The 12,568-nt window shown below is 33.0% G+C and overlaps 1 protein-coding gene across 1 annotated transcript; it reads left to right on the top strand.

The window, feature by feature from the left end:
- The first annotated feature begins 319 nt into the window (after positions 1 to 319).
- LOC132699610 (craniofacial development protein 2-like) lies at positions 320 to 4,801 on the top strand. Its single transcript, XM_060666462.1, has 3 exons — positions 320 to 469; positions 511 to 1,627; positions 4,719 to 4,801. Exons 1-3 carry the CDS (start codon positions 320 to 322, stop codon positions 4,799 to 4,801), a joined length of 1,350 nt encoding a protein of 449 aa, XP_060522445.1.
- Positions 4,802 to 12,568: the final 7,767 nt, after the last annotated feature.

Below are 12,568 nucleotides of genomic sequence, written 5' to 3' on the forward strand. Positions count from 1 at the left end.
GATAGGTCGAAATTCTTTAGACAAAAAGTGAACATATGTATACTTATTATTTAGATGTTCCTTAAAGAATTTAGTTAGAATAGTTTCATTGTCGGGAATTATTGTATTTATAATGTTATGACCATCAAAATTTTCGATATATATATTTTATATAAGTAGAATAAGGAACTCCGCCTGTGGTAGTGATGGGTGGATCGAGTAGCCCATCACTGCCATTGCCGGTCCCAAGCCCGGATAAAGGAGGAGGGTTGTGGCGTTAGGACTTAGCACCCTATCACACGTAAAACCCCAAATGGGAAAAGCTAGGACAAAAGGCAGAATGAAAATACAGAAACGGAAAAATGGTCCCCGGGTGGAAATCCACACCTTCGATGAAGGGAGCCCCATAGGATACGGGGGGGGGGCAATTTTGCTTTTGGTCAAACAGCAAACCCAAGCTTACATCTCAACCAAACCAAAACAAAAAACAGTAAAAACAGGAAACTAGTATGTGCCACCTGGAACATACAGGGTTGGCGAACAAAAGAAACAGAAGTCAGAGAGGAATTTAACAAAGGACAAATAGACATACTGGTAATGAGCGAAACAAAAAAGAAAGGACATGGCACAGAAGACATAGATGGGCACCTACACATGTGGAGCGGTATTAATAAAGAAAACAGAGCTAAAGCTGGGGTTTCGGTACTTATCAACAAGAAATGGAAGAAAACCATTACATCATGGGAACCCATTAATGAACATATAATCACAGTACACTTGAAAATGTGCGGCAGATCAATAGTTTTATTAGGAGTATATGGACCAACAAACGACAGCCCCGCTACAGAAAAAATTTCATTCTTTGAAACTCTAAAGGAAGAAATTGAAAAAGTAAAAACTAAACAAGAAATAATAATAGCTGGGGACTTTAACGGAAGGACGGGAAATAAAGCACATAACAAAACAGTAGGCCAATTCGGGGAGGACACAATTAATGACAATGGTGAAAGATTAATTGAAATTTGCGAATTAAACGACTTAAAAATTACCAACGGCTTCTATAAACATAAAGACATCCACAAATACACCTGGATACAAGAAACTAGGAATCTAAGATCCATAATAGATTACATAGTTGTTAGGATAACTACAACAATTAAGATACAGGATGTAAGAGTTAAAAGAAGCGCTGAATGCGGAACCGATCATCGACTGGTAGTTGCGTACATGCACTTTCCTTGGTATGGAGTAGCAAAGAAAAACAAAGAAGAGACAGCAAAACAAGAACAACAAAAAGACAACCAAAACAACCAGGAAATAAACGAGAAAAGATTTAAAATTCACCTCCTAGAGGAAGAAACAATAAGAGATTTGTACAGACGTAGACTTGATGAAAAACTAATAGAGTTCAATTTTAATAATTTAACAGACACTTACGAACACGTGAAGAAGAGCATTAAAGAGGCAGCTTATGAAGCATTAGGAGAGGAAGACGGAAAGAACAAAAAATATACAGAAGAACTTAGTCAGGAAGCTATTGCAGCTATTCAGGAAAAAAAGGGCTTACACCAAAAATGGCTCTGTACAAATTCGGGAGAAGACCTACAGAAATATAAGGACAAAAACAGAGAAACAAAAAAACTAATTAGTAAAGAAAAAAATGAAAAATGGGATAGACTCTGCCAAAACATACAACAGTATACAGGAGGTACAAGATGCTCGGAATCATGGAGAACAATAAGATCTGTCAGATCAAATACCAAAGAGAAAGTCAATATACAGTTTATCAAAGAAACCGAATGGGAAAATTATTATCAACAACTACTAACGGAGACACGACCACAATTCTGGCAACAACTAACATACCAAATACAACCTAACAACAATCTAAAGCATGTAACAATAGAAGAAAAAGAAATAATAAAAGCCATTAAAGAATTAAAAAACAAAAAATCACCAGGGCCAGGGGGGATAGTGAATGAACTTATTAAGTATGGGTCGGACAAATTATTCAGAATATTGAAAAACACGTTTGAAAGAGCAATAAATGGAGAAACGTTACCAAGGGAGTGGAATACGGCATATATAAGCTCTATTTTCAAGAAGGGGGATCGTAGGAAGTGTACCAACTACAGAGGAATTTGCATTATATCAAGCATGGGAAGACTATATGGAAAGATAATCAAAAACAAAATAGAAGACCAGATAATAGGGAAAATAGGTGAAGATCAAGCCGGTTTCACGGCAGGGAAGTCATGCGTTGATCAGATATATACGGTAAGGCAGACTATCGAAAAGAAAAAAGCTAAAAACAGAGACATCCATTTAGCATTCATAGATATAAGAAAAGCTTATGACTCTATACCCAGACAACAACTTTGGAAAGCAATGGAAGATATTGGGATAGAAAGAGAACTAATAAAAGCCGTAGATACAATGTACAAGAACAACGAGTTGTCGGTTAAAATAAGTAATAGGTACACAAATCGATTCACAACATCAAAGGGCCTACTACAAGGATGCCCTACATCAACAACGTTGTTTAAAATCTATCTTGAGAGGACGCTAACACAATGGAAAAGAAAATGTCAAGGTATGGGAGTCCCAGTACGCGACGACCACTTATACACCCTAAGCTTTGCCGACGACCAGGTGGTCATAGCCCAGGATGAAGACGACTTGAGTTACATGCTCAGAAAGCTGAAAGAGGAATATGAGAAGGTAGGTTTGGAAATAAACTTCGAAAAGACAGAATATCTAACAACAAAAGAAGGGGAAATCGAAGATTTGGAAATAGATGAAAACACAACCGTAAAAGCAACAGACAAATTTAAATACTTAGGGTGTATAATAACAAAAGATGGATCAACAGAAGAAGAAATCAAATCTAGACTAGGTCAGGGTAGAACATGTATAAAACAACTGAACTCCATTATATGAAACAAGAAATTAACAAAGAAAACAAAAACAACAATATTTAAGACAATAGTAGAAAGTATAATTACATACGGAGCAGAAACCTGGCTATTGAACAAAAAGAACAAATCTAAAGTAACCGCCGTAGAAATGGAATATTGGAGAAGGTGTTGCCAACGAACACGCATGGATAGAATACGTAACGCAGAAATCAAGAGGCAAATGAATGTAGAAAAAGACTTATAGCAGAAAAACAGCTTAAATGGTATGGTCATGTCAGACGAAGTGACGATAGACGGTGGATAAAGAAAATCACAGAGTGGAGCCCTATGGGACGTAGAAAGAGAGGAAGACCCAGAAGATCGTGGAGGGATGAAATAGATGAAGCCATGGAGGAAAGGGGGTTGGAAGACGGAGATTGGAATGACAAAGATGAATGGAGAGTCTGGTTGAGAGAGGGAAAACGGCGCGAGCTGTAACAAACCCCATATATATATATATATATATATATATATATATATATATATATATATATATATATATATATATATATATATATATATATATATATATATATATATATATATATATATATATATATATATATATATATATATATATATAGAATAAGGTGCTTTCTTGAGAACTACTCGTAATTGGTTTTGTCTGTTGTGGATTATTTCGTCTAATGTGGGAATTTCTTGGAGAAATTCGCCGTTATTTGTACTATAAGTGTGTTTTCGTGAATAATTATTTTGGATTGTATTCTTTTTCTATGTCTTCGAGAGTTTTTGAAATATCTGACAAGTTTAATTTATTGGGGTCAAATTTATCATCTACAAATTTTTCTACATCGACATTGATATTTCCAGGGTTATTAAATAAAAATTTCATAGTCATATTCTTCTAACTCGAGTCCCATCTTATTAATTTTGAGTTAGGTTATATTACGTTAAAAAGCCAAATTAAGTATCTGTAAAGATGTGGTCTAAAATATTTACAGGCCCATCAATGGCAAGGCATTCCTTTTCTATTGTACTGTAATTTTGTTCTGTATCGTTTAATGTGCAAAATAGTATGCAATTCGATTGTCATTTGGGGGTGTCCCTTGTGATAATACGGCTCCTAAAGCAATATTTGATGCGTCTGTAGTCAAAATAAATTGTTTTCAAAAGTCTGCATATTTTAGTATAGGGGCATTAATTAATAATTGTTTCAAATGATTAAAGGATGTAAAAAAAGCGGGGTTATGTTCTATTTTGACGTTTTTCTTTAAGCGTGATGTCATTGGTTTTGAGAATTTTGCAAAATCTTTAATAACCGGCTGGACCTAAAAATGACTTTATATCCTTGTGTGTTTTTGGAATAGGGAAGCTTTTTACTGCTTCGATTTTAGAAATTCTGATTTATCTAATTGGATTGGAAACTTCTTTATGGAGAAATTCTGATTGAATTTTAAAAGTGGCTTGTCTTAGTCTTCCAAAAATTCGTCTTAAACTTTCAATGTTTTCTTGTAGGGATGTAGAAAATATTATAATATCGTCTAAATAAATTAATCAAATTTCATTTTGAAAACCTCTAAGTACGTTATTCATTACTCTTTGAAAAGTGTAGGGTGAATTTTTTAAGCCAAATTCATATAATCCGGTATCAGTGGAAAAACCTGTTTTGGAAATATCTTCATCGATAGTTTTTTCATTTAATTTTCTGTAATCAATAACAATACACCATTTGCGTTCACCAGATGCGTTTGTCTTTTTGGGCACTATCCATATGGGGCTGCTCCACGGGGAATTTGAATGTTGTATTATGTCATTTTTTAGCATTTCATTTACTTGTTTATGTACTTCAGCTTTATGGATTTCAGGGTATCGATAATTTCGTGTGTAGATCGGAGTGTCGTTAGTTAAATTAATTTTGTCTTTAATTAAGTTTGCAAATGATAACGGTATGTCTTTGCAATAATATATATCCCTATATTCGTAACATAATTTTCGAATAGCTTCATCCTCTTCCTTGTTACAGTGATTAAGACGTAAGTTTTTAAGATTTTGTTTTTGAGAGATTATCGACATTAGGTGGGGCTAAATTTTCCGTACCTGGTTTGCGAAATTGATTGGAAACAGGATTAGTAGGTGGATTAGTAATTATAGTATGAGCAAATGAATTCTGCGCTCGCAAATTTTTCGTAGGGTAAAATTCCCATACCTTGTTGTGTTGTCACTGGTATTTTAACCTTTTGTGATGGTCTAGGGGGAATAATAATGTCGGGATAATCAATTTTTTTTCATACGTTTTTATTATTATATATTTTTCCAATATTGTGTTGATAATATAAAGGTATTATTACAATAAGTGTTTGTAGCGTAGAGTCGCTAATATTTATTTTCGCATGAATTTCCAATGAGGCCGTCAAATTTTGGGGAAAAATTAAAAATATAAAATTTATGTACTTGATCAGGGCAATTAAATGACGATAGTAGTAGGATCGTCATTACTTCGCTATGTGCAGATACCGCATGTGCTGATTTTACAGTTAAATTTTCAAAGTCTATAAAATTTGGAAAATATTTATACGCTCTTTTTGGATTAATAAAGCTTTTTGCACTACCTGTGTCTAATAGAAAGTGTTAGTCGATTTCTGGGAAATAAATTATAAGCAGATCCGAGTGATTATAATTATTTAAGAATATAGAAGCGTTATAGTCTTTATAACTGTTTATGTTTGGTTCGTAATATTCGGGGCTTTCTGAAAATTTTCGTTATAATCGTTAGAAGAATCATTTTCGTTGACCTGTTGGTATTGGTCATTGGTTTCGAATGGATAATCGTTATATTCGGAGTCACATTGTGGATGATCATAAAAATATTCTACCTAATCGTATTCCGCATAGAAGTCAGAAAGATTTTCATTAGGTTCTGAAGCTGACTTTAACGGAATTTGGTTAACATCTGGGTTATTCTCAGGAATTACTAATTGGTTATACAATTCTTTTGAAATGAAGTTGATTAATTCTTGTATTTACGGATGACATATCCATGGTTTCAGGTTTGTCTTGTTTTGGAATTGAGTTTTGATTAAATTTATTGAAATTGGTCTTGGGGTAAAGTTTGGATTTATATTAACCGGTGGTCTTTGAATAAAGGGGTAAGGTCTTGAATCAAAGTTACGTCTTTAAATAAACGGTTTTTGTCTTGTTGGATAAATTGATTTGGTCGTGTTGGAATGAATGGATTCGGCCTTGCAAATAGATTAGCTCGTGGTTGAATAAATTGATTGGGTCTCATTCGGAAATTTTGTGAATTAAATATTGTGTTTTTTTGAAATTGAGGTGTCATAAAATTTGGTGTCGAAGGTGCATTAATGGGACGATGTTCTCGAAAAGGATTTTGTCTCATTTGTGTCTCAATAGGTACCTTCTTATTAGTAATATTGATTCTGTCTTTGTAAGCTAAGAAGTTCTCTTCTTCAAGAGAAAATGACATCGCTTGGAATGGAGAAGTAGGGTTCCTTAAACGTACTACTAGTTGCATATGGTAATCGAAACCATTGATAAATGTTTTTAAAATTTAGTCTTCAAACTGAGTAATTTTTAAAGTTTTTAAATTAATGTCTTCATTTGAAGTGTCTAATTTTGAAAATAAAATACTACCCGCGAGTTACGTTTGTTGATCAGAGAAACACTTTTTTAAAAAAACTTTAATTTGCTTAAAGAATTTTATTGTCGTTAAAAACGGGAACGATTTATAACAACAAAAGCGAGTTGACTGCCTGAAGTTAAGAACAGAACTGGTTCTCCTGTCTCAAAATTATCTTAACGTTAAGTTGTATACAATTACATAAACGGAATAAAGCGATATCTAAATGCACACTGTGCGATTAAATTATACTAAGGTAAGCAGTTTATTGGCATGTAACTCCTCCCCTCATAAGTGTGAGCATCCCTGCTGAAGGGGGTGAACCGTGTCCGTCGGGTATTCTTCATCTTTAACCTTCGTGTGATCCTTCTTTTTAAAGACGATAACCTTATAACTAACATAACAGCAAAATACAATTATTAATACATAAAGGATTATTGTCCAGATGCTGATATCTCTTATTCTAATAGGGTTGGTTAATTCTTTGATTTCTTGAGTCTGTAGCCTAAGGGTAGCTCGAATCGTGTTCGGGTCGTCCAGTTGAATATCATCTAAGACGAGTGGTTCAATGTTCGACGTCGGTCTTTCCATTTCTACGCTTGACGGGAGTTCAATATTTTTATGTCGAATCTTTGATTCTTCATAGATTTTTATAACAGTTCCTTCTAACTTTATTTGGCACTCTCGCACAAATTCCAGTAAATACGGACCTTCTAGGGGAATACTTTCTTGTTCCTTGCCGCACGTTTGAACACTAACAGTTTTTTTCGGAGACACTATTAAAAATTTATTGTTCGATAGTTTCTGGATCTTGCACTCCGACATTATCACTGGGAAAAGTTTACAGTTTGACACATTTTGTTTAAATTGGAGGACATGAACTTCACAAGGTGATAATTTATTAATCTGTGTTGGATGACCATTATTACAAATAAATTCTCCTTCACTAATTTCCTTACAGGGTGTGTTCGTTAAGATGTATTTATTTTCACTTATCACTAGGAATCCGGCCATGGGAAGGATTGCTTTGTAGGAATCCATTTTTATAGGCAAGGGGATTAATTGGAAGTAATTGTAGTTTTCGTTTTCTGTTAACGGGATTTCAATAATAAATGTTATCTTATTCAGTTTTGAATAACCCTTTATATTACTTACTTTTTCAAAAAGAAGTATATTCTCAAGTTTAGATTCAAATGGCAATTTATTATTTTTAGTTAAAGTCTTTTCAATTGTTTTCATTTCGTCTATCAAATCGTGTGGTTCAATTAAAGGATTATGCAATGTGCCTAGTTTAGAGAATGTTATTGATGTTTCTAAGTTGTCCAAAATTTGCAGAATAGTTTGATATTGCGTCACAACTTGCGAAATTACCATTTCTATAATCAAAAAGTTAAAAGTATCAATATTATGGATATCTGTTTTCTTAATACTATCTTCTATTAGTAGTAATTTACTTTCTAGCATATTTTGATTATATGCCAGTGAACTAATTGTTTTATTAAATCTATTGATCGAATTATCTAGGATCGAAATCTGATTGATGATTAAAGATTTAATTTTATTTTGATTAGATGACAGCGTTTCAATAGCTTTATCATAACGTTCGGCATCGTCGTTATCCAGGTTTCCAGTTATAACTTTAATAATAGAACCTAGGCCATTTATAATTCCACGTTTTTCTCTACCTTGCTCTATAGTATATTGAGGATTTATTTGTGAGATTCCAAGTTTGATTTTATTTTCTAATGTAGTTATTAAATGGTATGAATTATAAAATTCTATTTTAAAGCCAGCACTATTATTATGCTTTTCGAAAGCTTCTCTTAATTTTGTCGCTGAGTTAGATGTATAATAATATTCTTTGATTAGATTTGTTATATCGAAAATTTGAACAAATGTCCAGTGGTCAATTTGGTTTTGTGCGTTACCTAACTTAAAGGGGAATAATCCTGGATTATTCTCAATCTTATGAAATTTTGGGTATCTTTGTTCTGCCATCAATCCGCAGTAGAAAAGGAGGAATCTGTAACAGAAACAGGTTTCCTTAGTTCCTTTATATGTGTTATTTCCGTTTTATTTTTTATTTTGACTTTATTATTAGGTAGAATTTCGACAATTTCGAAAGGTCCTTTAAATTTATTTTCTTTTTTATTTCTTCTATCGTTACTTTTATAAACCTTTTGCCCAATTTTAAACTGGAATTGTCCTGGTCCTTTAATATTGTGACGTTTCAAAATCTTTTGTTTTTGTCCTTCTTGATTTTCGGTAACCTTTTGGTATACGGATTGCAGTTTAGTTTTATGATTATTAACGTATTCAGAATAGAACGTATTGTTTAGTAATTCTTGGGGGTCCCGAGATGCTGTATGCCCTAATATTAGTTCATAAGGCGTAAATTTAGTTGCTGAATGTATGGAACTATTATAAGCGACTATAGCGTATTCCATAAGATTTGTTTCGTTTTTAAATCTATTTTTTAACAACCTTAAATGTTCTAATAGCGTAGAATGGAAACGTTCTATTGGTGAGTTACTTTCGTGATGACCGGGGGTAGTAAAATGAATATATATTTTATGAATTTTTAGCAGTTCTTTTACTGTTTCGTTATTGAATTCGGTACCATTATCAGCTATAATTTTTTCTGGTATTCCGTAGAATGTAAAATAGTGCATTAGAGAGTTACAAATTTCAATTGCATTTTTGCTAGTAATTTTAAATGCTTGCCCTAATTTAGAAAACTTATCAATTATTGTTAAGTAATTCTGACCGTCGAATTTAAAAACGTCTATGTGTAAAATTTGAAATGGTTTGCTCGGGGTTTCTGTTAAAGCTAATGGACTGTAAGGTTTGTCTCGAGCGTATTTTGCGACCTGACATATTTCGCATGCATTAATATAATTAATAATATCATGTTTCATTCCTGGCCAATAATAATTCTTTTTTAAATGCTCAATAGTTTCTATAATACCTCTATGATTTGTTTTTCCCTCGTGATGAAATTTGATTAGCATTATCTGTTCTTCCTTTTCCCTAACCGTATTTATTAATTTTGTGCATTTAATGAGTTCTAGTCCTTTCTCATAAAAATATTTACGATACACATTATTAAATTCGCTATACTGGGTGTTGTCGTGAAAGTAAATATAAAATTTAGTTCCTAGAGATGTGTGTTTTTTCAATAAATCTAGAATTAAGGTTTCGTTATGTTTTGGAGTTTTTACTTCCAGAATTTTGAGTTTTTGGAAATCGTTTTGACTTATTATTAATTCGTTATGTATATTGGGTGTAACAATTATTTAGTGTGATTTATTATTTATAATTTCGTCCAAAATTCGGATTCCTTCATTTGTTGCTTCTTGATTACTGTCAGAATGTACAGTATCTATTAGTTCGACAGGGGTTTGGTGATCGATATTTAAATTTTGTTGGTTTGTACTTGGTGCTATCGGGTTATCGTTTATAACATTTTCGGATAAGTGTCGTAAATAGTCAACTATGTCCTCATTAACCTGAATTCGCGATAGGGCGTCGGCGTTCGCGTTTAATTTTCCTGGCTTATAGATAACTTCATAATCAAATTCTTCGAGACGAAGTCGCCAACGTACTAACTTACTATTAGGTTCTTTCAGATTAAAAAGCCATGACAATGGTCGGTGGTCTGTATAGATTTTAAATTTTTTTCCGTACAGGTACGGCCTAAAATGTTTGCAGGCCCACACTATTGCTAGCAATTCTTTCTCGGTTGTAGAATACTTAGTTTCACTATTGTTTAGTGTTCGAGAAGCATAAGCCACAGGTTTATCATTAGGAACGTCTCCTTGGGAGAGCACTGCACCAATAGCAAAGTTACTAGCGTCGGTAGTTAAGTTAAATGATTTTTCAAAGTTAGGGTATTGTAGAATAGGCGAGTTTATTAACATGTCTTTACAAGTTTCGAAACATTGTATAAATTCGGGCGAATGAATTACTTTCGCTTCTTTTTTTAGACAAAGTGTTAAGGGTTTAGTTAATTTTGCAAAGTTTTTAATAAAACGTCTATAATAACCGAGTAGGCCTAAAAAACTTTTAATTTCTTTTTGAGTAGTGGATATTGGGAAGTTCTTAATTACGTGTATTTTATCTGGGTTTGGTTTGACACCATTAGGAGTGATAACATGTCCTAAGTACTGAACTTCCTTCCTAAGGAACTCCGATTTATCAAGTTGTACCTTTAGATTAGCTTCTCTCAAACGATTAAAAATTTGTCTAAGTCTTAGGATATGTTCTTCGAGCGAAACCGAGAATATAATTTTGTCGTCAAGATAGACGGAACAAATTTCGTTATGTAAACCTCTAAGGATATTGTCCATAACCCTTTGAAAGGTGGCTGGTGCTCCTTTCAAACCGAAAGGCATTCTTTTAAAATGAAAATGTCCGTGAGGTGTGGAAAATCCGGTTTTAGAAACATCATTGGGATCTACTTCGATCTGGTGAAAGCCAGAAGCTAAATCCAAAGTGGTGAAATAATTTGATTTACCTAACTTATCGAGAATATCGGCTATGTTTGGGATCGGGTAACGATCGTCGATTGTTCTCTCATTTAACTTACGATAATCAATTACCAGACGCCATTTTTTCTTTCCCGATGCGTCAGTTTTTTTTGGGACGATCCAAATTGGGCTAGACCAAGGTGAATCAGAATGTTCTATAATGCCTTGCTCGAGCATCCTATTAATCTGAGAGGTTATTTCTTCGCGATGTACTTCGGGAAAACGATAGCTTTTAGTATAGATAGGGGTCTCATCTTTTACTTTAATTTTATGTTTTATTTTATTAGTAAAACTAAGAGGAATTTCTTCGCAATAAAAAATGTCTCGATATTCTAAGCATAATTTTCGAATTGTATTTTTTTCTTACGAATTACAGTGACTTAATCTAAGGTTTTTAAAATTTTGTTTCAAAATATTATCTTGGGAAGTGCTTAAACAATTTTCTTAATCTCCATTTTATCAATAAAGTTTGTTTCTGCTATATTAATATTTTCGATTTCTAATGGACCATTAAAATTTATTTTCACAGGGTTCTCGTTAGAATTAGTGGCAATAGTCAATGCGAAGTTATTTTCAATATTCACTAGAGCTCTGGGTATTTCTACTTTGCTACCTAAGTTAGTATAGTCCAAAATACCTAAACCATCGGATTGGTTTACAGGGACTTTTATTACTTTTTGGGATCTGCCGGGTACAGTTACTGAATTTGAGAAATTTCGAAACGGTTCTGACTTATTATTTTGTATGGGTTCTTGTGTGTTTTCGAAAATCATTGGTATTTCAGTTTTTGTGGTTCTTAACACCTTTTTGTTAAAGTCGATACTTGCGTTTATTTGTTTTAAAAGGTCGGCACCTAATAAACCATTGTATTTTTCGGAAAATTTAAAGAGATAAAGTTTTATAATTTCATTTGTTTTGAATATTTTAAACGCTGGAATTTGTAATACCTTATCATGTTGAGAAATTGCGTGGGCAGTTTTGATAAAAAAGTTTTCAAAAGCAATGTTCGATTTAAAATATTTTTCTGCAGTTTGTGGATTTATTAACGATCTAGAACTACCTGTATCTATTAAAAAATATGAGTTAATTTCTGGGATATAAATATACGGCAAATCAAGTCTGTGGTAGTTTATATCAATTACGTTTATTGATTGGTATTGATCTGTTAGGTATTGTTGTTGGTAGAAGCATCCATTTGAAAATTTTGCTCATATGATTCGAAATTATCGGGTTGGTAGTCGTAGTATTCGTATGGATTAGCAGGATAATCCATATAATTTGGGTCGAAATCGGTTTCATGTAGATTAGCAGTATAATCTACTGTATTTTCATAATTTTCAAATTGTTGGGTTATGTTTTCTTGTATAGGGAAATAATTTAATTCTGATGTCGATTGATCAGGAATATTACCATTACTTTTCACGGATTGTGCAAATAATTCTTGAGCTACAAAATTAGGTTTCGGAAACATACGTTTATTTCCTGAGCTCGTATCCATAGGTTCT

This window comes from Cylas formicarius, unplaced genomic scaffold, assembly GCF_029955315.1.
Source record: "Cylas formicarius isolate icCylForm1 unplaced genomic scaffold, icCylForm1.1 PGA_scaffold_10__41_contigs__length_53128322, whole genome shotgun sequence".
NCBI classification, from domain to species: Eukaryota; Metazoa; Arthropoda; class Insecta; order Coleoptera; family Brentidae; genus Cylas; species Cylas formicarius.

Excerpts from the sequence above, each read along its gene's own strand:
- LOC132699610 (XM_060666462.1), top strand. The coding sequence starts at position 320 with ATGAAAATACAGAAACGGAAAAATGGTCCCCGGGTGGAAATCCACACC. Across the intron at positions 470-510 it reads CCAAACCAAAACAAAAAACA|GGTTGGCGAACAAAAGAAAC; the intron begins GTAAAAACAGGA and ends TGGAACATACAG. Across the intron at positions 1,628-4,718 it reads AGAAACAAAAAAACTAATTA|CATTTCATTTACTTGTTTAT; the intron begins GTAAAGAAAAAA and ends GTCATTTTTTAG.